A 26653-nucleotide genomic window follows, 5' to 3' on the forward strand; every position below is an offset into this window, starting at 1 on the left:
GGTTTTTATTGTTGTCCCCCCCCCCACTCTTTCATATGGTTTATTTCTTCAGGTTAAAGTTTCCTCTAGTGCCTCTGTAGAGCTGGGTTTGCAGATAGATTCTATTTGAATTTGGTTTTATCTTGGAATGTCTTTCTGTATATCTTGTGATTGGAAATTTTGCTGGCTATAGTAGTTGGGCTGGCATCTATGGTCTTAGAGTTTATAGAACTCCATATAGGCCCTTCTGGCTTTTAGAGTCACCATTGAGAAGTTACGCCTTATTCTAGTATGCTAGCCTCCATATGCTATTTGTTTTTTTTTCTCTTGAAGCCTTTAATATTTCTTCTTTGATTTTTATATTTGGTGTTTTGATTGTCATCTGCCATGAAGAATTTTTTTTTCTGGTTTAGCATATCTCCTTTAGTTTAGGGAATTTTTTTTTGCAATGATTTTGTTGTAAACGCTTTCTGTGCCTTTGTTCCAGGCTTCTTCTCCTTCCACTTTTCCTATTATTCATAGATGTAGCCTTTTTATAGTAACCCTTATTTCCTGGATGTTTTGTGTCTGGAGTTTTTTAGATTTAAATTTTTCTTTGGACGAGGTATCTATTTTTTTTTTTATCTTATCTTCAATGCCTGGGATTCTCTCTTCCATCTCGTATATTCTGTTGTGGAGGTTTGCCTCTGAGACTCTTGTTCCAGGTCCTAGATTTTTTATTTCTAGATTCCCCTCACTTTGGGTTTTCTTTATTGATTATATTTCCCCTTTTGGGTTTTTAACCGTTTTAGTCATTTCCTTGCACTCTTTTTGTTTTCGTAGATTTCTTTAATGGATTCATTCATTTCCTCTTTGAGGGTCTCTATCGTATTCATAAAGACCCTTTTAAGGTCCTTTTCTTGGGCTTCAGTTCTGTTGCCTTTCTAAGAGCCTACCGTAGTAGGGTTGCTGGGCTCTAGTGGGAACATTTAGTCCTGTCTATTGATTGTTTTTACATTGGTGTCTAGGCTTCTGGGTTTGTAATGATTGTATTTCTAGGTACTTGTATTGGTCTTCTATTTATTTGGTGGGCATGTTGCTTTTTAGTTTCTGTTGCCCTCTCTGATTATTAGGAAGGTGCTGTGAGTTGGGAGTTGATCCTTAAGAATGGAAATGGCCTAGAATGGGGTCCACATGAGGGAGGAAGTAGGGATATTCCACCAGGATTTGCTTAGTTCTCTGGGAATGAAGGCAGAGGGAGAGGAGAGGCCACAGCATGCTGTCTGCTACTGAGCTAGTAATGGGATTAGGAGATGGGATAGGAATATGGAGGCACTGAGAGAGAAAGATCTGTAAGTTACCTGCCTGTTTCATGGACCTACTTGCTTCTACAGCAGACTTGGCTGGAGGGTTCCCAGGGAGACTTTTTTCTGGAATTTGGGGCTGAGACAAAGGAATCAGTGGGGAGAAAGGTTGAAGGAGAAGATTTGTGTGATCCCCTGGAGATGGAATCAGACAGGAAGGAGAGTTCAAAGCAGAGGTTCCACTGAAAGACAAAACAAAACAAAACAGTGCCACCCCCACCCCACCTCCCAAATCATGTGTTGACTGAAGATTGGTTTTGGAGGAGGGGAAGGGGATATAAAAATCTGCAATTAGGCTACCCTCTTTCCTGGCCTGTATGGCCAGAGGGTACCCAGGGAATGTCTGCTGTTGATGGAGGCTGGGATAAGGGGAGGAATGGGGGAAGGGAAGGCTGGAGGAAAAGATCAATCTGTGTGATATGCTAGAGGTGAGGGGTGAAAGGGAAGGGGCACAGCCAGTGGTCTGCTACAGAACTGGGCTTCTGTGTCTGGGGATTGGATTTTGAGAGGTGAAAATCTTCAGTTAGGATTCTTACTTCCCTGGAGTTCCCAGGGAACACTCCCTCAGTCATGCGTATTTAAAGATTCATTAATTGATGATAGTTGATGGCTCCAGTCTCACAGCAGGAGGAAAAAGGAAGATGGGCTGTTTCACAGCAGGGTTCTAGACTGTTCTTTAATGGGGAAAAACATACTTTTAATATTTTAACTCAAGAAAATTTAGTAGCTATGAACCTATATATATTACAGTTTTATGTGTCTGAAGGATTATCAGCTGTGGGACAGATGGCCATTCCCACCCCCACTCCACCATTCTCTTTACCTCTTCCTCTCCTGGAAGCTCTTTCCTTACTGCTTTGGTTTGTAGCTCCTTCGTTTGATTCTTGCTCTGCCTGAGCATTTCATTCAATGATAGCTTCTAGACTCTTTTACATTACTGAGGACCTTAACCTTCTATCTGCTCTGGTACTCTTAGCCCCCACTGCTGCTTGCCCATGCTCTAGGCTTGTCTCCTCTGCACTGTGTTGCTTGGCTCCTTTACATATTTATACGTGCATGGAGCCGTGTGTGTGTGTGTGTGTGTGTGTGTGTGTGTGTGTGTGTGTGTGTGTGTGTGTTTGTGTGTGTGTGTGTGCATATGTGTGTGGGGGGTGATATTCAGTAAACAATAGTGAACAAGAAACATTCAGATGTAGTTACTTTTATCAATTTTTCCCCCCTGGAGCTGAGGACTGAACCCAGAGCCTTGCGCTTGCTAGGCAAGTGGTCTACCACTGAGCTAAATCCCAACCTACTTTTATCAATTCTAAAATTTAGTTCCCTCACATTTTCTAGTGCCTAAAGTCCTGATCATCACTAATTTAGCTGCAAAAATTCTTATTTATTTGACTAAAAAAATTTAGAAACTGTTACATTAGATATACTACCAGCTTGATGTATTCCTCTATTTCTAAATCTTATAATCTATTATAATGTCATATATATTATACATACTCTTTATATATGACATAAATCTTATACATAATATGTCTTATAAATATTATAATTTTAAAATATCCATTTTTTTAAAGGATGAAAACTTTTCTCCCTTCATTAACTAATTTCTTTATTATAATAGCTTCCCATTTCAAATGTTTCTGACTCTTCGTTCATATACCACTTCTCTAATAAATATTTATTTATTTATTTGAGAGTGTTTTATTATGCAGTCCATGCTGGCGTTGACCTTTTAATCTTTTGCCCAAGCTTCCCAAGTGCTCAAATGCCAGGCAGGAACCAACTTTCCCTTCCCCTCTTAAATCTTTAATCTCTTCTCCACACTCAACTCTTTCAGAAGCAAGACTGAACCGTGCCTCAGTTCTTTTTCCTTCCTTATAAAATAATCTGAGAAATTGGGTGACTTCTCCAAGAAAATAATTATTTTTGCTGGGGGCTAGATGTCTGAAATCAAGGGGCAGTGATGGATGAGGCTCTCTCTGTTGTTTCATCCACTGTGGCATGCACACTAGGGCAAAGTGACATGCATAGGAGCATGAAGGAAGGGAGCTGAGGAGGCTGCAGGGGCTTCTCTAGCAGCCCACTCAGTGTAAGCAATCCCTCTTGTATAAACTACCTGATCGCTCTTAAATGCCCTCAATAGTATACTGTCCGAGTAACCACTGCATAGTATGTGTTTGATTGCAAGATTGCTTTCTCAGTCCAAAAAATTCACAGCCTCTGAGTGTGAACTTATTTTACTACATTTTCTTTGGCCGTCTAACATACGAGGGCTATACTTTGTTTCTCTTCTCTTGATCCACATTTTGTTTTTTTGTTGTTTGTTTGTTTGTTTTCTTTGTTGTGTTTTGTTGTTGTTTGTTTTTTTTTTCTTGCTCCATGGAACCTCTAGATACTACCTGTTGGGTGATTGCTTTTGGCAGCTTGACTATCATGCCTCCTCTTGATGAAGATTGACCTCATTTATCATTTAGACATTTCCAGGTTTTATGTGCTAATTCTGATTTTTGTCCTTATCACCTAACCTGGAGTTTATCTAAAGTATCCATTCAGCTTCTTAACCCTAACATGTACAATACCAAATAATTATATTTTCATTATATGAGACCATCTGTGATTACTATATAAATGAATAGCAGCAGTCATATCCTTATATTTATATCACCTTGAGTCTATTTGTCTCTTCCATAATCTAGAAGATTAGAATAATAGACATTTCTAACATATTTTATATACTGGTGTTCAGGGATTTGAAAAGGGCTCAGCTGGTATATCATTCTTTGCTTGTGACACATGCTGAAGACCCTCAGTGTGTTCCAGGTTTAATCTTAGCAATGGTTGCTGAAAAACTAGGTTTTATGGATTCCAGTACTCAAACCACTTACCTGGTCTCTATCCTGAGACAAACACAGGGAATCTGACTTTTGAACTGGTTCCTGTTTCCAAGGAATGTGTACTGGATGGCAGGAAGTAGCCAACATGCTGTAGGGCCCGGCTTGGTAATTAGAAATTGTGACTACTGTTGCGTGGCTTGCTAAGCAGGATGCTATAAAGCAGCTCAAACTCACAGGACAGAGGCCCCCTGTCCTGATGGAACAGATGACAAGTTGACATCTGTAGCCATTTTGACCAGGCATACTTTTAGCTACTGTTTGCCTCTGCTTTTTGATCATATTGACAAAGTATAATCCCACAGTTTCTTTTCTTTATATATTTTTGAACAATTGTTATAAATTTAAATCAACTTATTCACTGTTCTGTAGTTCTGTCTACAATTTCCTGTCCAGACTGGCTAACAGATAAGACCTCACACCTTACCACAATTTACTTTCCATACCATAACCTATACTCATGCTCTTCCTCTGCTCTTTTTGTACCAAGAACAACAAAACATACCAGAATATACTTACGGCCATCTTGCACCTGCTTACCCACTCCACCAATGTCCTCTCATTTTCTCCTCTTGATGGGGAACAACTTTCCAGAAATCCTTATCTGTTGAAATAGGCTTTATAATTCAATATTAAACTCAAATCTGACCCCTGTGTAAGCCTGTCCTTGGTCCCAATAAGTGGCAGGGGCACCCTCCATTCACTCCCAAAGGACTCTCTCTTCTTCTAAAGCTAAGAGCTTGGGTTCCAGTTATTTGTATAAGTCTGCCTTATTTTATAGCATGTTTTGTTCACAGTCTTGAAAGAGTCATAGTTTCTAGCCTTATCCTTTTATTCTACCTGGTAGTTGCTCTATTTGTGCTCTGTTTGAAGCACACTTGGCCACAGGTTTTGTAGATAGATATAATCTATAAATTAATAATGTCATTGGAATGATTGATAAGAATTGTGAGCCATAACATTAATCAGATTATTGGTAAAAGGCAGACTCTAGCCTAATGAAATAGGGTCTTACAGATGATAAAGAGTGACTGAGTTAGTACATGTCTACTCTATTTGCATAAGCAGGCCAAGACAGACTTACTAGGAAAGCCCCAATAACAATCATAGCGATTAATCACCCTTACTTAAGAGGGGTGTGACCTAGAAGGGCTTAAACTTGGATTGTCTCAGATTTAGTTCATTTACTCACACATACCCATACACACCCTGTCTCAGTCAGGGTTTCTATTCCTGCACCAAGCATCATGACGAAGAAGCAAGTTGGGGAGGAAAGGGTTTATTCAGCTTACACTTCCCACATTGCTGTTCATCACCAAAGGACTGGAACTCAAAGGGTAGGAACACCAAAGGGTATGAACTTGGAGGCAAGAGAGGATGCAGAAGCCATGGAAGAATTCTGCTTACTGGCTTGCTTCCCCTGGCTTGTTCAGCTTGCTTTCTTATAGAAACCAGGACTACCAGCCCAGGGATGCCACCACCCACAATGGGCCCTCCTATCCTTGATCACTAATAGAGAAAATGCCTTATAGCTGGATCTCATGGAGGCATTTCCTCCAGGGAGGCTCCTTTCTCTGTGATAACTCCAGTTTGTGTCAAGTTGACACACAAAACCAGCCAGCACACACACACACACACACACACACACACACACACACACACACCACTAATAAACACACGACAAACCCACACACACAAAATCTATACTATATACATACACTACACACCCATGGGTCTCTCCACTCTCATAGATCTTCAGTTGATACAGTCCACAGTGGGAGTGGAGCAGTGGCAGTGGGAGCAGAGGAGGTGGGGGTGGGGTTCAGAAGCCCTGAGTAAGGACTGTGAGTGACCACACCTGGAAGAGCAATCTGTAGGAGCAACTTGACTTAGGGTGATTCAAGGTTTATAAAGTTTTGGGGGGACTGAAGGTAGGGACATCCAGGATGGGCAAAGGTCATTGTCTCAGGGCTTAAGGTACTTGGAATGCCTCATTAGAATGGAGAGGCATTTCAGGAATCTCAGGTGCTGGTCCTTATCAAGAGAAAGAAAATTGATCCTGTAATCTAATTGAGGCTACCTGGCATTCCTCAGGTAAAGGCAAATGTGTGGGGGGTTAGAATTCCCTAGACAAGGTCAGTGAAGGAGAAACCCTGTCAATGAAGGGAGTCTTCCAAATTGCACTGAGCCCGGAGGCTATCTGGTCATGGTGGATTTCAACCTTAATTAGCAGAGTTTTCAGACACATACCTACACATACACCCACACCCATAACTCCCCCCCCCCACATACTAGTACACACATACCCACACTATACACACACTATTATACTGTATACATATACACACTCATCCACATACATAGCAACAGACACATACCAATAAATACACACATCGATACACATACACACACACACACACACACACACACACAGAGAGAGAGAGAGAGAGAGAGAGAGAGAGAGAGAGAACTCTGAAGCATCACCTAGTATCAAGGTCAGCTGTTTGTGTTTTCTAATGTCACATGTCTTTATCACATGTCTTCACACATTACAAACTTAAAAGTTAGTGGTAGGACTTTTCCAAAACACTATTCACCAGGCAACAAAACCTGAACTCCTATTTATATAGTATTGTTCTCTTGTATGTTGTAGGTACTTTTCACACATGAGGAGAAGGTGAGCTTCGTAGAAGACACGTTCCCAGAGTCGGAGACCCCTTGCCCACCATGAAGGGAGCCTGCATCCTTGCATGGCTGTTCTCAAGCCTGGGAGTGTGGAGACTTGCTCGGCCTGAGACCCAGGACCCTGCCAAGTGCCAGAGAGCTGAGCACCCCGTCGTCTCCTACAAAGGTAAGGAATAGGGTATATTGATTGTAAGACCATAGCTTAAATTCAAATTCCATGTTTAATGTACCATCCATGGGTATTGCTTTTATTCCTGTGACTTCACCTGGGCAATTGTTTTGAATGAAGATGAAATGTAAGAATTTCACATCTAGAAGAAATACTTTCTCATGGATGATCCCAGAGGATATTTCTATGGATGGTTTTTGTCCCGTTTTCATTCAGGTGCTGTAGGTTTCCCAGCCATTCCCCTGGGCTGAAACCCTGACATCAGTGCTGCAGTAAACATTAATAAGTCAGGGAAGAATTGTTCTTTGGCATTTCCTGGTGAAGCCAGGGACTTGTCTTGAAGAGCCCCTTTGTCCTTGTCTAGTGTCCTAATGCAGGGAAATCCATTATGTCTGAAGTGTGTTCGCAGCCTGGTAGCGTGAGTGAGTGGACTGCACATTCTCTCTCCTATTCTCTACCAGAAGTTATGTAAGGTCTTCATGGCCTGGACCCTGACCCACATTCATAGTGGGAAAGCAGCTAAACAAAAACTATGGCTCTGCTCTCAGCTTGCTGCTGCTGGCAGCCCACAGCACACACTGCGTTTTATTAACCCTTATCCGTAGCTTTTCATTCGTTTCAAAACTTCGTATCAGAATTCGTATATAGATGTGAAATGTAAACAGTAATCTATGCCCCACATTTATTAATTTACATTCTGTTTTTTTCTCATTTAAATCCCTACCCAAATTTGTCCCATACCCGTCAAATGATATTGATGCAAATTCAGGATATATATAATTTTATCAATATTTCAATCTGTAGCTATTACTGAAAGGAACTTGATGGTAATAGTAATAATAATAAAGATATTATAATTAATAATAATATAATGATATTATTGTTATTATTATTATTAGACAAGGACAAGCTCCCAAATGAAAAATTTCCTAAAAATATGAAGTGTATGGTTTCATGAGGACATGAATTCTGTTGGGTCAAACAAGGATCTACCTGAAGTACAAAAAATAGAATTTTCCTGGATAGTTCTTGGATGTCTCTAAAGCTTTTGCTACAATTTTTTTTTCATTTCCCATGGAAAAAACACTTTCTTTTAAAGAAATGGAATTTCTTAGGCAGTTAGAGTTCTGCTCATCCTGATTGTTTTCAAGTTTTGTGTGTCCCTCCAAGTCCCCGTAATTGTGAAGTAGCATGAGTCCTGATCGGAGTCACACTGGCATCTGTTTGACATCCCAGGGCATCGACTCTCCCTGGGCGCAGAGAGTGGCCTTTGGGCCCTTGGCGGTTACTCATAGGCACTGGGTAGTGGAGGAACAGCAGAGCTGCTCTGCTTTTACCATCTTTTCTTCATCTAATAGTTAGAGACATCTCTATGAGGCATCTGTCCTCGGCCTGCTCTTTGCCCGCCCCTGCAGCACATCTGGAATAGCAGAGGCCTGGCCCCCCGCTTCCTACACCGCAGCCTTTGTTGTGTTTTCTTTTTACTGTGGTAATGGTTCCCTGACATCTCACTGGTCCTCCATTTGTCATTTCAGGAGATCTGAGAAGCTCTGTTTCCTGTTGGTTTTCTTACTCTATTGATCAGCTTCTTACCAACGCATGAACTTTCATATAATTGATAGATTTTAATCATTGCTACCTTTCGCCCTGAGGATGTTAGAATGATGCCCATCCAGCTGAGGAGCATGAGGTTGGATCTGAGCGCCCTCTGTGATCTTTCTGTCTCTTGGATCAAAGATACCCCTATTCTCTGCACTCCTCACTCACATAGCTCTTGGAATTGTCCTTCCCCCGCTGCTTGGAGCATAGCACTTAAAGCTCTTAAGAAAAACATGCATGAAAATAAATCCTATGAACTCCTAATGAGTCCAAGACAGCTTTAGGCTCCAGAGTATGAACCTCTGACACCTTACCCTCTGTTTCTTTTTCCCATGCAGTCTTTGTGCCTCTGCAGGGCAACATTCATTTCCTTTCCTTTCATACAGTGTGTGCCCACCACTCCATCCCTACAGTGTGTGCCCAGCACTCCATCCCTACAGTGTGTGCCCACCACTCCTCATTACAGTGTGTGCCCACCACTCCATCCCTACAGTGTGTGCCCAGCACTCCTCATTACAGTGTGTGCCCACCCCTCCATCCCTACAGTGTGTGCCCACCACTCCATCCCTACAGTGTGTGCCCACCACTCCATCCCTACAGTGTGTGCCCACCACTCCATCCCTACAGTGTGCCCACCACTCCATCCCTACAGTGTGTGCCCACCACTCCATCCCTACAGTGTGTGCCCACTACTCCATTAATTTAAAGTGTACCCCACCACTGTGCCGTTACAGCACTTACTCTATCACTCTGTCATTTCCGGAGTCACAGCTTTATGCAAACTATTTTCTAGTAGTCATTGGAACCCTTTAACACTTTTTTTCTCATTGTCTTTGGTTTTCCATGTATGTACTTGACTGAGGAATTAAATCCATATGACGGCTTTAAAGTCCTGGAATGCTGTCTCATTCCATATAGTTATGTCGAAAACCCCAAACTCAGTTTATTCTGGTTCTGTAATTTTGCTTTTGCTTTTCAGAGAATCAATGTAAAATCAGTGGAGTGAGTGATGTTCATAGAGATCTATCCTTTCTATCTATTTTCTGCACTGAGTTCCCCTCTGCATTTACATAACCCTTTACCTATACTTCATGGTTTTCCTTCTTTCCACCTCAAAGATGCAGACATCCTCACACATGCACACACAATCAGAGCTGGCACTCTTTCTTAAAATGTACATACCATTTGGCACTCTGTAGTAAACCCTGGCATTAGGATAGACACCTTGACACGAGTGTTCCTGTGGCACAGCTCTCTGCTAGGATGTGTTCCCATGCTATCTACAACTCATCCCTGAAAGATGCACTGGAGTTGATTTCAAGGACTGGGACTTCTAGGTTAAAGGGTAAACGTGGCTGGGTGGTTTGAGTGCAGATTGTGTCTGATGAAGGTAGCAATGTCTGAGAATCTGTTCCCAGCAGTCTTGTTGGCAGAGTAGCAATCTGAGTCCACCTCCCAGTTCAGAAATAGCATCTCAGAATTACAGATTAGCTTTTCACCCCTGCTAGGCAAGCACTCCACTGCTGAGTTATATCTTCACCGCCTAAGTTCCCTACTTTTAGTTTTGGGAGAACATGTAGTAAACATATAAGAATTGCCTGTTACTAACAACATCTACACCTGTGCTAAATCCTGATTCCATAGAGGCCAAGCTCCTATCTCTAAGAACCAACAGCTCCTCAGGACACATTCTGTTAGGTGTCTTTGCCATGTGCCTGGAACCCAGGACACCTGGAAACCATGGATGGTTTCAAGGAATGCAGATCTGAGTCCCAAATAGCTGCCAGAAGAAGTTTCTGAACCCCATGAAGGGACAGATATTCTAGAGAAAGGAAATGAGCAGCACTATGAAGTGCTGAAATGGGGAAATGTGTGTCACGGTCCCAGAAAATGCCCAGCACAGAGTCACAGCATCCATATCTAGGTGAAAGGGAAAGAGGTGAAGTGTGTAAAGCTATCCTAGATTGAGAGAGCTCAGATATGTGTGGCAAGGCAATATTTGAAGACCAGCCTTCACTGGGAGGAAGGAAATATTGTAGCCACCAGGCAAGCCCATTCTGGAGCTGCTGCTGTGATCAAAGGCAGTAAGAAGGAAAAGGTCTGAGGTCTGACTGGTAACAAATATAAGGAAGCAGAAGTGGGGGTAAATGTTCGATTGCTCTTCTAGAAATTGAAGAGAGCTATGGTTGATATAGTGGATGGATGAGCCAAGAGATCAGGATGCTCTGTCGATATCTAGGATCTTGGGTCTTCACTCCAAATATGGTCAACAAGGGAGGCAGATGTGAAGGAGATAAGAACTGTGAACTGAAAAGTCTGCAGTCCTCCAAGCCCCAGACAGAAGAATCTAGCTGAGAGTAACTCCAGACCTCGGTGAGGGATTCTGTAAAGACAGAGTTGGCCAGGAAAGTCTGATAATGCAGTGTTCAAATTCAGAGGAGTCATCTTGTCCTTGGTTACCTGGGTCTTTTCTTTTAGCATTGAATGTTTTCCCAATCGAGCAGGTCTCTCAGTATTGGCATATCTAGCCATTGCTTTCCCTGGGTTGGTGCAAAACTACCACCAACTGGATAATTGCTTCATGTCTTCTCTCACAGTGTGCTAGCCAGCAGTCTCCTATGACGATGTGAATGAGGATGTGCGCTCTCTGATGACTCTAGAGAAGACTTGTTTCTTGTGATCAGCTTCAGTCTGTGGACTGCCTTGGTTCACAGTTGTGTTGACCACTCGGCTAGGCTTAGGCTGTACACTCTCTCCAATTTCCTTCTGTATCATTCTGTCTTACATTGTTGTACCATGCAAGTTTGTATTAGGGCTAACCCAAGTCCAGTATCACCTGATCTCATACGGCTCATCTGGAAAAGCGATTTTCACGCTGTGGCACATCCACAGGTGCCTTTGTTTAAGACTCAAGGGAATGTTTTTGTGTAGACCCAGTAGAGACCATATCATTTTGCTTAACGAGGGCTGTGTAGGGGGAGAAAGTAAAACACGTTTCACATGTAGATAAATGTGTGGATCTGAGGAGAGAAAAATGTTAGTTGGGCAGGGGCAGGAAGACAGGAAATAGCTTTGAAAAGAGCATTATTGAATAAGCCTTAGTGAAGAAGGGAAGAAGCCAGGTGAAGGAAGAGGCTAAAGAAAGAAAGGAGAGGTGGGGAGAATCAGTGTGACCACTGTGATGTAGGAGTTGGGGAGGTCCTGAAAACAGGTGAGAGGTTAGCTGGTAGGAAGCAGATTCCACCTCCAGTGAGCTAGACCGACAGGGAGGGCCAGGCACCCAGGATGCAGGACAGAGAGTGGGTTGAGATGAGGTGGGAGTTCCTGGGGATTAGACAGGTGATGCCCAAGAGACCGGGGGCTCTCGGAAGGAAGTGAAGCTCTGAAAAAAAAAGGTAAGACTGTAGATAAAACAGTCTTCCCTGTGGATGTTAGGAGATCGCAGGGTAGCTCATGGTGGAGCTGACAGTTGATCAGCACTTTATGACAAGAACACTTCTTTTTTTGGTAATGTGTTTGAGTGTTTGAGAAATTGTCCCAAAACACTGACAAGGGTGAAGGAATTGGATAGTCTTGGTTAAAGTCTTGATTTCCACATGTTTTTAAACATCATGATTTAGTATTAATGCTTTGGCAACATTCTGTATAAGAGGTTGTGAGTGAAATAAATCATCCGCCAAAGGAACACCTGAGTGTCATCCAGCACATTTTGTTAATGTCTTGATTGGATGTACCTGGCTGGGCTGAAGATTCCCGAAGTCTTGCTCCCCAGCCTCAGTGAAGTTCTTACCACTGTGGACTTCTCCATTCTCACAGAGTGCTTTGTTTCACATGCTCTGACAGCTTGCTGTGTTTGAAGGCTGCTGCCTTCACTGCGTACTCTGGAAGATTTATCTTTGAATGTGCGACTAAAATACCCTGACCCATTGCCAACATTCCCTTCCCACCAATGTGCCTGTCCTTTCCCTAAACGTCTGTTCCAATAAATGGGAAAAATAGAGTGGCCCTTCATGCAGCGTATTTCTTAGTGTGTTCACTGGGTCCTATAACCATCACTGGAATTAGCCTTAAATGTTTCAAGTCTACTTGAGGCGATTGTACCTTATTCTGTTTCTGTTTGTTTATTGATTAAAGTTTACCCAGCATGCTGGCTATGTAGAAAGTGTGCTCCACTGATTGAAATGGACTTACAGCAAGCACTTGACAATTATGCAGAAAGAAAGAGCCCTGAGGAGTGAATCAGTCCATGCTCCGCAAAGCCTTAGGCCTTAAAAATCACGACCGACTTGGGGCATTTCATCAGGGTCTTTGTTGAAAGCATTTAGGATTAATGCCTAAGATTGCTTCTGTCTTCAGAACCAGGCAGGGCACTATTGATTTCAACTCTCAGGGCCCAGCGATCTTTATTTTTAACTCTTTGGTTATCTTGTAGTAGGTTCTCCTACTTACAAGTTTATTGATTAACATAAGAATTATTTCAGAATTTATGGAAAAGCTTATGGCTGCTCCATAGAGGATTAGTAATACCTTGCCCCGAGAGTTTGGGAAGGACAATAAGGGGAATTGTCTTTTCCAGGCATGGTTATTGCTTGGCTGGGAGTGGTACCTTTTGTACACATGGGACCCTAAGTGATCAAATAATTTTAAACTCAGAGTTGTATTCCTATACCACAGTATGGGTAAGGATTTTTCACAGATCCTGTATTTTTCTTTTGAATCATGTAATTATTTCATCATATTTATGCATATGTTGTAAGCATTGCTTTGTCAGATGAAAAAAACACTGAGCATGTCTTTAGTGTGCTGGCCCTGTGTGCTTGGCGGTGGGGAGGATCAGACTCCCCCCCCCCGAGAGCTACTTTCTACTTCTCCCCAGGATGCTATTCTTGTTGCCCCCATTAACTGTCATGTCTGCCCACTTTTCGTCCCCTCCCACTCTTCCCTTGACATCTCCATAGACTGTGTGCCTGCTGGTACTGCTGGCCGCCATTTATCTCTTCCCATTATGACTTGAGAAAATATAAACTAGTAAGCATCAGCTATCAGCTACAGTAGAGCAAAATTCACACAATTAGGAAACAGAGTGAAGGTGACAGATGCGACAAGAACACTGTTTTGTGTTGGGGTTCATCCATGTCCCCTAGCTCCAGGTGTGTCTCAGAAGTCCATGTAAGTTTCTCAGCTCTGTGTATGAGCCCTGTTTCCCTCTGCCTTCCCTGACTCCATGTTTGTGTGTGGCTCCATGTGTGATCCCTGGTCGCATTCACATCCCCAGGCTCCCTGTATGTCCTTCCATGGTCTATGTACATCACTTGTTCATCTGTATCCCCAGGTCCATTTTTTTTCTCTTGACTCCATGTGCATCCCCTGGTGCTGTGCAGAATTTCTGGCTCTGTTTCCCTGGATATATGTGTGTCCCATCATTTCACACTTGTCCCACAGGTACATATATGTTACCCTGCTCCCTGCATTCCATGTGTGTCCCCTGGCTTCATGAGTCTTTGCCCCCTACCTTCCATGGTTTCATGTCTGTTTCTTGGCTTCTCAGCTCCATATTTTTTGACTATTTTTTATGGCTCATTGATTATCCCATGGTTCTGTGCATACGTCTCCCAATGTGTCCAATAACACTTTTCCCCCCTCTGGGTTTTGGGTGGCTGGAGTGAATATATATAGTCACTATATATTTTGATCCTTATTCTTTTCCCTTCCATAACTGATCCAAGATTTTCCCTACCTACCCATTATCTCTATCTTTCAAAAACAAAAATAAAAATAAAAACATAAACAACAATGAAGGAGATGAAAAATGACAAAAGGAAACATGGCTGGAGTCTTACCTTGATCATATGGAGTGGACTCTTGGCTAGTGTTAGCCTCCTTTATAGAATCCAGTGGTCTTGTTTCCAGGAGAGGGACTGACACAGGTGACTTTGAGAATCCCTGAAATGTTATTCAGGTTTCATACCCCTAAAATTGATAGGCCAGTGAGGATATTTCTTACAGTATTGGTCTCTGTCCTGTCTCCTGCCCTACCAGAATGGCCCTTACAAGTGTGTGTCTGGTTGCATGGTGGCGCTCTATTCTCTAGGAGGAGGAATTAGGAATTTTATTAAGATAAACCATATCACGGTAATTAATTTTTAACACTTTAATATTTGTATATATTTGGGAATAGTGACAGATGCTTATATTCCTTACAGCTTAGGAGGAATTCCCCCTGTTTGAGGCAGGAGAATTGAAGGTTTAATATTATCTTGTGATGCATAGCAAAACTCCAGCTCACCAAATATATATCATAGCAGTTTCATATAAAGTGAATTAAAGTATAGCAAGAGTCTGCTTAGAGCTTTCAGTGGTCCTAAATGAAACTTTCTTATCCTCTGTAGAAATTTAGGTTTTCATAAACCATGTTTGTTTTCCGATGTCAGTATAGGACGTAAGTGTTTACTTATAGCAGGACACAATCACTAAGGATCTTTAAGAAGTCCTTCATTCCAGGAATAAATTGTCCTTTGTGACTGTGTGTAGTAATCAAAGCCTCACGTGATAAGATGTCCAACTCACAAAGTCAAAATGTGCAAAATGTTTTGCAAATGAAACCACTGAGGTATAACTGTAGCGCCCATTGGCTAAGCCATCGCTGTTTGGAAAGCACTTCTGACTTCAGAATATGATGCCAGTGTTCTGTCTGCAAAAATGGAGTGTCAGACAGTTCACATCTCCTCAGCCTCAGCATGTGAGTCAGACCAGGAAGGCATGAGGCCTCTGATGAAAGATCTGTTTATTCTTCCTATAGTTTTGAAAATACTGATAATTTTCATGTTACTTCAACTTTTATAGCCCCTATATTGTATTCGGTTTTCAAACACATTTTGAAGGATATACAGTTACTTCCTATCACTTGGGAAAATGCAAAGGTTATTTTATCACTCCCAGTAGACTGCTTTATAAGTGAAGTTGGTCAAGCTTGAACCAGGATGACGATTTTATAATCTTATAATCAAGATTCTGATTTAAAACAACTTCTTTTGACTTGAACACATTATTGCATTTTATTTACCTTTAAGCATCTTACGGCCTTTCTAAGCATTAAATGCTCAGTTTGTTTTTTTTTTTTTCTTATACTAAGAATTAAAAGCAGCCTTCCCATTCTGGGTGAAGGAAGAACCAGGGGTAAATGCAGAGTAAGTTTTAATTAGGTAGTAATTTCTTGGATCCTGTTCTTTTTCTTCTCATAATAGCTGAGCAAAGAAGCAGCCATGGGTTAACTTGAGATGCAAAGCTTTATTCTACTGTGCATACCAGAGGGCTGAAATGTCTGTTACCACAGGGACAAGTAAAGGACCAGCTACTTACTTGCTAAATATTACTGGCATGTTTTCTAATGCCATCGATACTTTTTTTTTTTTTAGTCTCTTCTCCATGTGGAATGCAGGAGAACTATGAGGTAGACTCTTTCCTTTTGGAAATATTCAGCTTCTCTTTTCTAATGTCAGATCCTTTTTCCAGGCCAGGAGTTGTTTGACTCATAAACAAGAGCAATGCTTATCTTATGATGGCATTCATAATGGCAGTGTGTGCTCAAGAGCCAAATGGATGGATTCCTCCTATCTCAGGCTCAACAACGATTTGTGTGATATTTGACCGTTCCCACCTTGGAAGTACGTCTGGATAGCATGTTAGATAGACTGCAAAGCCTATTAAGTAAAATCAATGAAGCAAGACCCTGATGCCCAGAGTGGCCTGGCCGACTGCTCCTGGTGGCCATCAGACAGTGATTAACGATTATCATCTTGTTGGTAGTTTTGATTTTTGTTCCACTCAATGCTCTTGTTTTAGCACAGGGAGCATTTAAGCTTCTGCTTGTTTGAAGATAAAAGGAGAGGTCCATTTCATTAATAATTCAATCAATATTTAGTGAGTTTATGTTATGTGCTGGAAATTGTTTTAGCCACTGGGGTTACCCCAGCCAGCAAAGTAGAGATAAATCCTGGTCCACACTGACTTTCTGCTCTATTAGAGAGACAGCCAATAATAGTCTGATATTAAGTGAGCTCTCTTGTGGAACTGAGAGAGAATGCAAAGCAGTGATGTTGTTAAAAGGAGGAGTTTGAGGCTGTCGCCATGGTAACTAGGTATATCAGACGGTCTCCCTTTGCCTCTAAACCCCAATTCGATCTTTTGTTCTGTTTATCCATTCTTTATAACCAGCAGGAAGTTTGCACATATTTGTTTACTATGTGAAATGCAAAAATATATAACGTGTGATTGACAGTTTCCTCTCCTTAAACATTTACCATTTGTTTATGTTACAAACCCTGGGGCAGGTCTCTTCATTTCTTCTTTCTACAATATATGGCACGCTGCTCTAGATGCTAGTCAGGGTGTTATCCACAAGGCTCAGGCTCTATACCGTCAGGGTTCCTGTTAAGATTGGTGAGTGGTGTAGGGCCACCAACTGAAGCTGAAGAGCTACAGGCTGATCCCAGACTCCACCGTTCACATCTGAAGCAGCTTCTAGAAAACACTAGCAGAGATAGCTTATAAGTTCCAGGTCTGTTGGGATCATGAATTACTTTGGTTTTTATTTTAGATAGATTGACACTGTGTGGTGATTTTGGGTCATGTAATAAGGTAATTTTTTTGAAATTTCTAAGGATCACTTGGTTTGCCATGCTAAAGATGGATTGGACCAATCTCATTAGAGTGGATCTAAAACCCAACTACAGAGTAGCGTGTGAAAATCCCTTTTGTAGTTAACCAGTGTGATTCTAAATAACCAACAAGTCGGAACAACCTCAGAGGGAAATCAGAGTGATTCTCAGCTAGCGGTATAGGAACATTAATTTTCCCAATCTGCAATGTCAGCACTTTTTGCTTCTATCCGTGGTTTTAGGTGCACGTAGGGAGATGTTTAAAAAGGGAAGTCAAACTTATGTAAACTGAAGACATTTTTAAAAAGTGAATTAAAGAGGGGCTGAAGAACTGACTCCATGGGCAAAGAGCTTGTCATATTTATGTGAAGACCTGAGTTCAAATCCCAGAACCTGTAAAGCAGGTCATGGCATCTCAAAGCTGCCATCCCAGCACTCCTGATGTAGAAAATATGGCAGAAACAAGGGAGTCCCTCCAAGCTCTCATGTCAGCCAGCCTGGACCACAGAACAATGACAACACTGTTATGAGAAAAGAGACACCCTGTACCCAACAAGGTGGTAGGAAAGGACTGACACCTGAGGCTGTCCTCTGAGTGTATGTATGTGTGTGTATATATATTCACACACCCCCAAACATGGGAGTAAACTATAAATATATAAATATAAATATAAAGCGGAAAAGGCTATAGGAAATTTAAACCTTTCTTTTTGGATAACACAAGAGAAATCAACAAATTTCTTAACCAAATCGATGAGAGAAAATAGAAGAGACATGGTATTTAAAATCGGGACTACACAAGGAATCATCAAATTAGAGCCGTAATGGGCAGTGACAGAAAGCAGTAAGCAAAACCTGTCATTCCACAATTTAACCACTTGGGCAAAAGTGGAAAGTTCTTTGTAAGATAAAATATCAGTTTCACTAATTATATATATATATATATATATATATATATATATATATATATATATATATATATCTTCAAACTCACATCCACATTACATCGTGGATTTTACTAGAAACCTGTGAAAAAAATAATCAATTCTATAAGGTCTTCAGGAGAGCAGAAATGGACAGGTATTAAAGCCAGGGAAGTTAGCCCAAGATGTAAAACCACAGCCCCGAATCTCACTTCATCATAGGCACAGAAAGCTTTACTCCCACTTAAACAAATGAACCCAGTTATCCGTCAAAGGCTGCTACACCTGCCCAAGTTGGCTTCATTCCATAAATGCAGGTGGGCAATATTTCAAAGGTTTGCATTTGAGAAACAAATCAATACAATTCATGCCTTCCTTAAGTAAAATTATAATAAGTTCATCTCAGCCAATAGAAACCATAGAATTCTCAATACATATGTGGTAAAACCAGGGAGTAGAGATGTTGCTTTGACAGCTGCCAAGGCACTTCTAAGACTCTCAGAATCTAGCATGATGCACAAGGTGGAGTGAATGCTTTCCCCACAGAGGAGTCTCCTCTTTGGTGTTAGTGCTTTCTGTCACCGTCAAACAGAGTATAAAATAGAAATTCAATACATGGCATTAGATGTGGAAGGAAGCATCAAAGCTAAGATTTGTTTAAAAAGATTTCCTTTATGGAATGTCCTAATTGATGTTTTTTCAAAAACCTTTGGAAGCAAATGAGCCCCTCATAATTTCAAGGTACAGAGTAAACATAAGGAAATCAATCCTCTGAATGTGATATCAAGCATTAACAGAAAAGCAATTTATATCTTTATCACTTAGCATCTAAAATGTGTGACCTTAAAAAAGTATGTTCAGGTGCTGTGTGCTGAAGTCGTAATGTTCCCCAAACATAGAGATGAGCACACAGTGCATAAATGAGACTCAAAGGAGTGGACCCACTCTGTACGTTTTGATCCACACATTGCTGGAAATCATGAAAAGCGTGTTTGCTCCTCTTTTGCTCCTCAGCTACTGACATAGCAAGATTTTGTATTGTAAACTGAGATATAAATTGATATTTTTTAACGTGGTTGATACTGGCATTTTTATCACAAATGTGTAGTAGGGAATTAAGGTTTTATATATGAAAGATTGTTTGACCTTTCATTTGTTGCATTTTCAAATTAATTATATATCAAGAGATTTGTGCTCTCTAAAGTTAATACATCTTTTTGTTATCTAGTCTCACACAATACAGCATCGAAACACGAAGAGAAATTTTAATTCATCAATGCACTAAGGTTCAGAAAGCCTGGGCCTGAATGTCCTTTGGCTTCTAAGCTATTGTATCAATTATATCTATTTTGGCTGTGGTCCACATGCAATTGATTTGACAGCAATCTCAATCACAAACATAGGAATGGCTCCCTAACTGGATGAAAGACAGGCTCTCTGTGCTTAGATCATAATCTCAACAGTGCCATGGGGGTCTCGAGCTCTGTAATTTGTTCAGGAGCCTGCATGGAATTGACCCCTGCTTCTTATTGTCATTTCAAGTTTGGATTGGCTGCTGGAAGCACTTGGAACTGGCCATCAGCAGGTGTCAGGCACTGCCAATGTCTTTAGTCATCTCTTTCAAGTCTGAAATGAGAACACATGCCAGACCTCCCCCTGGAAACAGGATTATTTACTTGTAAGTGTCCAGGGCTATGATGCATGGTTGCCCTTAGGTATTAGTGGAAAGGAAGTGTCTGGTAGGGAGGAACGAGAGAAATTATTTTTGTGTCTCCTGACTTCAATAAGCCTGGGGCTTGGGTGAGACAGGAAAGGCAGTCGCTTGGTTACTCCCCTTTGTGGGCCAAATCACTCAGCAACTGAACCTAAGCACTATTTAGGATAAAATAATGCAAGAAAATTTAGGAGGATACAAGCATTTAGGTAAGGACAGGATCAGTACAGACTCCCACTGAAGTCCTGTAATGGCTCCAGGGCCTCCATCATTTCCCTACACAGCATGGTCTTTATACCCTTATAGCAACATTGGTTGTCTTGGTTGTCATGTGTGGGAGTACCCTGTACACGGTCTTCTCAGGGTCAAGACTAGGGCATTGTTCTTATACCAATTTCTCTTATCAGAGAAGAAGCTTTTTGGGACTTGCAGCTTTTCTCACAGCCTTCTAGTGGTCTGTGTATTTTCTGGTTTTCCCGCTTGATGAATATTCATAGAGAGTGTCTTTTTTCCTCCTGGGACACAGCCATCTCTGCTTTTGTATCTGAACCCTGGTGGGTCTGTAAAGGACACTGTACCTTACCTTTTCACACTGGATATTTTCTGAGAAGACTGCTTAGTACCCTTTTTGCTAAATGACTGGCAAGACACTCTATTAACCAGACCAAGAAAGCAGCCCAAGCAGATGACTCTCAACCAAATGTGACATCTCAGCAGGGAGAGTGGCTGTCTTGTGTTTTATATGTTAAAATGAATAGAATGACTGGAAATGCCAGTGGTTATACACGAACAAGTAGAGAGTAAAGAATGATCTGTGGGTAATTTTCAGTGCCTCGTGAAAAGGGGTAATGGGAATTTGGCTTTTGGAAAAGCTAAGCATATTCTCAGAGAACCCAGGGCATAAAACAGTATACATTACAATTAAACAATGTTAAACCCAATACAAAGTAATTTGCCCTTCTACAGCTTAAATCACACCACATCTTTGATCTGATTAAATATCGTTTGATGTTGATAAGCTATTTATTTGAAACCTCTTAAGCTGTTTTTCCCTCGAGGGACATGTTAAAAGGAAGATATTTCTCCCTGGAAAAGCTTTAAAATGCCATTGGGATAATCCCTGTGACTATGTGATGCTCTCTCAAGAAAAATATATATGAAAAAAAATTTGAAGCCTGATTAGTGCAAGGTACAAAATAAATAAGTTTGTATTAGCGGCCAGATGCATCATTCACAACATTTTTATGTGATGTTAAGTTTCTTATTCTCAAGGTATTCATGCAAAATTACTCACTGTCGTCTCTGATTTAATTCAGCTCTTGAGGGCAATGTTTGGAATTTAGAGGAAAAAGAAAGAGAACATATGGAAATAATAAATTTATATGGTTGGTTATTAAAGATGCCTGCTATGAAAAAAAAATTTAACACACACAGCAGTGCAAACAGGAGTGGAAACTCTGTAGTGAACGTCGCACGTGTTTGTCATTACTGTCTTATTTAAGACTTCCCTTCCTCCGGAGCCAAACATGGACATCCCAGGGATTTTTTAGCAACCAATTTTAAGGCAGCCAATGAAACACTGTGTTTTCTCTAGCTATATCCTGCTACACCCTGCCTACTTCCATATGCCCCATTTTTTCCTCTAGCCCCCTGAGATGCCTTTTTTGTTTTTCTTTGATTCAGCCACCCAGTGCATGAATTAAAAATAGTTTTGGCTGCAACAGAGCCGCTGACCCTTCGCAGCACTGTGGCTCTTGGCAAGGGCCATGTAGCTGTTGCTTGAGGGTCATGGGTGGGAGTGATATGATTGGATGGTATTCTGTGGCTTGCTTTGCAATTATCGGAGTCTTCAGTTTTCTCTGCCTTCGTACATTTGTGAAGCTCCAGTTGATATCGCCAAGAATTTCACACTCCAAGTGAAGGGGAGATATCTCCCTGAGGATGTGTAATTCTGTTATGCAGCAGTGACTCTTTCCATGACTTTGAGCAAAGTTAAAAACATTTCCTTGTTCTGGAGATTTTTTTCAAGTAACCCCACCCTCTGACTTTCTAGAACTATCCTCATCCATGCAATTTGCTTCAAACTTATTCTTTCCCTACATGAGCGTCATGACCCCTGTCTTCCTACTGCTGGAGTTGGGGGAACAGTTCCAAACTGTGTAATGTGCAAATCAGTTCACAGCTGCAGCTGTTTCTTGCTCTGTTTGCTTTTTATTGTCTGTACATTAACCCTTCAGCGTGTTCTGATTGGACAGGAACTTTCACCACAGAGAGTGAAACAAAAGCCGTCCCCCTGCAAGCCACAATAGCTTACTCTGTCCTGTGTGTTTCAGAGACCAAGCGTCTCTGACCACATGACCACATCAGGTTATGTGTGCAGAGCATATGGCAAGATAAGGCAGTCTCAACGGATGTCTAATGAGCTTTGGGGTATCACAGTCATGGTGGTGAGCTTTCTCACAGTATAAGTATAGAAGCTCTGGGATGGAGAGATGGCTCAGACGTTTAAGGGCACTGGCTGCTCTTACAGAGGACCTAGATTTTATTCCCAGTACCCACATGGGGTCTTATAACTGTCTACAATTCCAGTCCCAGGAGATCCAATACCATTTCCCTGCCTTCACAGCCATGGGTGTTGTGTACAGATATATGCTGCCCCAATTTCTGCCTACATAAATTAATTAAAAATACTGGACTGGAATTTTTTCTTTTCTTTTTTTTTTTTAATTTTATTTATTTACATCTAGCCTTTGACTTCCCTTCTGGTCCCCCTTCCCACAGTTCCTCATTCCATTCTTCCACTCCCTTGACTCTGAGAGGGCGCTGCCCCGCCTCCCACCAGGCATCCCCCTTCCCTGGGGACTCACATCTTTTGAGGACTAGGCATATCTTCTCCCACTGAGGCCAGACCAGGTAGTCCTCTGCTATAAATGTGCTGGGGGTCTTGGACCAGCTCTTGTATGTTGCCAGGTTGGTGGCTCAGTCTCTGCAAGCTCCCAGTGGCCTGGGTTAGTTGAGACTGCTGGTCTTCCTATGGGGTCATCCTCCCCTTCAGCTTCTTCAATTCTTCCCCTAATTCAACCATTGTAAGTATCTGTGTCTGTCTCATTCAGCTGCTGGTAGGGCCTCTCAGAGAACAGCCGTGCTAGTCTCCTGTCTGCCCTACATGAGATGGAGCTCAAGTTGGGCCAGTCACTAGACCACCTTTCCTTCAATGGACTGGACATTTTATTGCATTCAAAACTAAGCTTATACGATGAGACAGTTATAGGGAAACCCCTAGGGGTCACATGAGATATTTTATCATTTCCGGGCCTGGCATTTCTTGGCTGGGCATTATAGGCACCTGGATAAAAAATAACCATTTCCGCTTTAACTTCAACTATGCATGACAGGAATCACCTAGTAGTTAACATTTATCCAGCATTGGAACATATTTAAGTGACTGGGAAATGTGTGGGCTAGATCTCAAACCGAGAGCTTGTGCTCTCTGTAGTTTCTCAGTTTCCCTTTGAGATAGACTGAACTGGTTGCAGAGGTTATTAATAGCTCATGCTCTATTTTAAGGAATCAGGCATAGGAAGTAGGCTGTAAAAATCATATATTCTTCCCATGAGGTTTAAAATGTTATCATTTATCAACGTGAAAATAATGGAATAGCATGGGGATTAACTCTCTCTACTCATTGGGCATAATGTACCGGTGACTCTGAAATTGATTGGAAGGCAGAAGAGACAGTCCCTATATAAGATATTTAGCAAGACAATGAGGAAAGCTCTTAAGTCAGAGCCTTAAAACACATATAAAGAGTTACCCAAAATTCATGGAAGGGAAAGTCCTGGGAGACATAATAAAGGAGGAGGGAGCCTAGACTCCTTAGGAGAAGCACAATTTCAAAGACCTTACTGGTTGGAGCTTTCAAACATGTTTAGAGATGAGAGCAGCATGGTGTGTGTGTGTGTGTGTGTGTGTGTGTGTGTGTGTGTGTGTGTGTGTGTGGAGTAAGATGTTCATGGAGAGCACAAACTCAGCCCCATCTATAGAATGCCAACCCACAATCTGCTCTTCTATCTGCAAAGTGGAAGAGAAGATGGACATGACTGAGGTAGAAATTATCACGTGCAGAGAAACTGGGGCAGTGAGCTTTCTCTGCGGATTCCCACAGGGCACCAGAACAAGTAGCTTCTCCTGGTAGGAGAGCCACACCAGCAGCACCACATTTGTAGGATTAGACTGCGCCCTCTAGTGTTTGCCTCCATGACAATGCTTCCATAGTTCCTGGATCTGGACTAGTGGAGACACAATTGGGTGGTGATGAGTCAAAGACTGTACATGCGGCAGCCTGTGGCTTGCAGAGAAAGTGCCCAGATTTCAGTATCAGAACATTACTGTGGTAGATCAGCCCTGAACAGTGTTGAAAATACAAAAGATACACATGGAAACTCCGCATGATCAGAGCCGGGGTAGTGGCAGGTGTGGATGAGAACAGACCCAGGCACAAAGAGTTTGAGTGGGAAGGAAATTCTGAGGGGTATGATCATCCGGCATGTAAAGAAGCATGGATTAAGCTGCAGATGAATGTAGAGTAGGGTGCTTATGTAATCATTTACCTAAGTCTCAGGACACTTGAAAATAAACGACTCAGGCCTTGATACTGGGAGAGGTAGAAGCCATGTTGCATTTTAAATAACTCCCCGTTCTTTGAAAACAAAACCAGATATTCCCTTATTTCAAGGAGGAAAGTATACAGATAAATTAGATTAGACTTTGCAGATTTGACTTAATGAGTGAGATTCTTATCTTACTTTCACTCCTCAAAGCATTCTTCACAGACATGAGTGAAAAGAATGGCCACACATTAAATTATACACTGCTGAGGAACACATTAATTTCTCTGACAGAAGAAAGAACATAAGGCATTTGGCATTCACAAGATAAATCATGAGCCAGTAAGCAAAATTATCAAATAAAATGCAAGAGTTTAAGGTGTGTGTTTCTTCTTCCACTTGGCCTTTTATTCCACGGATAAAGATTTTAAACATATTTACATGTAGATACCCCATTTGATTATGGAACTCCGGATTCCATATGGACTTACTGCAGATTTCTGATGTTATGTTCATTGTTTTTTTATTTTCAGCACAATCTGAGGGATATTCCTCATGAGCATAGATTCAAAGGTGACCTCTTTCTTTAAAAACTATTGTCTTGTTATAGCAAGTGGCAGAACTTAGTAAAATAATTTTTGGGAGGGAATCCCACTATTTTCTGTTATTCTTTAACCTACTTTCCCTTTACTAGAGTGCTTTCATTTCTTTAATCATATGTACTTGACCAAATACCTTTACCTCTTCTTAAAACATTGAATGCATATCAGCATACACTACGACACATTTCCTCACATTTCCTGATGCGTTCTGTCAGTGTTATTAATATAAGCCAGCTCCATCTCTCTGGAAGGTGTTCCCTGTGTTAACTCCTGGGCTGTTTGCATGCTTGATGCGTACCTTAGATGATTGAGCAGCAGCCTGGGTGAGCCAAGACCTACCCTGAGGTGAACCAAGGTTCATTTAAGCTGAAATACACAGACGGCTTGATGACAGTCCTGAGAAATACCATGTTACAGCTGAGTTTACTTCTAATCTTTAATTAAAACAAACAAACGGAAACAGCAAACAAACAAAACTTTATTGTAAGCCTACATAATCCATAATGTAGGCAAATCATGGAAACTCCAACCGACTATAGTAATCTTTAGAAAGTAAACTCCCAAGAGATACCTAATACAAATACTTCATTCAGATCAACACAGGTCTCATTTCCAGAGCGATTTTGTCTTCTGTTTCCATGGTGCTAATCTTGAAACTACATTGTCCCTTTGCTCTTAAAATACAACTTCCCTAGGTTCATTTTCCCCTTTACTTTCAAGGAGGCAACTATTTTAAGTGTCATGCTATGTGAATACTTTAGTGCCTCATGAGACATAGAAGACGAAAGAAATGAATAGCTTAATTTGAATTCTCCAATGGGACAGGCAAGGTGAGAAGTAGAGGGATAATATTTATAGATTAAAGGTTACACAGAAGCATGCAGGAGAGAAAGAGTTGGGTCATTTCAGATGCCATCCATGCTAGCTCTGTCATCAGCTCTGCTTAAAGGTAAGCACACTGGAAAGCCACTTCTCAGGCTACCTTGTCACACAGGAGGAAACCAAAGTGGGGTGAGGTTCTAAAATCCTGTGTGTCACCATGTAAAAAACTACTTCCTAAGAAACTGTTCTTTTACAATTTACAAGGTACATTTCCATACCCACACTCATACTACTCCCCCCCAGCTCCCTCCAGTAACCACATATTCTGTTCTCCAGAGATTATCTTTTCCTCCAGGTATGTAACTGAGAATGTGACATAACCAGGAGACATAATCTGCTTATTAGCCCATGGTCTCCTATCAATGGGACAGGGAACAGAATCCTGCTGTATCTGATGGCCATGTTTTCAAAAGTCACTTAGTTGTGATGGACAGGAGTTGGCATCGTGTGTGTGTGTGTGTGTGTGTGTGTGTGTGTGTGTGTGTGTGTATTTGTGCACACATGTGTATTCTGGGGCTAGTAGAGGGTGTTGGTTGCCAGTTTGGAGTATCAGAGCCATACATCAGAAGGTGTGTGTACTAAAAATCCTCCACATGCTCACCTTC

At 41.5% G+C, this 26653-nt stretch overlaps 1 protein-coding gene across 2 annotated transcripts in view; it reads left to right on the forward strand.

Moving 5' to 3' along the window:
* Positions 1-26653, forward strand: part of Sema5a (semaphorin 5A) — a 437483-nt gene that overhangs the window by 163079 nt on the left and 247751 nt on the right. For both annotated transcript variants that reach the window (NM_001107659.2, XM_087621852.1), the window contains 1 exon segment: positions 6864-7061. In NM_001107659.2, the coding sequence (NP_001101129.1) occupies positions 6938-7061 (124 nt within the window). In that variant the 5' untranslated portion in view covers positions 6864-6937.

This window comes from Rattus norvegicus, chromosome 2 (assembly GCF_021556685.1).
Source record: "Rattus norvegicus strain SHRSP/BbbUtx chromosome 2, alternate assembly SHRSP_T2T, whole genome shotgun sequence".
NCBI lineage: Eukaryota > Metazoa > Chordata > Mammalia > Rodentia > Muridae > Rattus > Rattus norvegicus.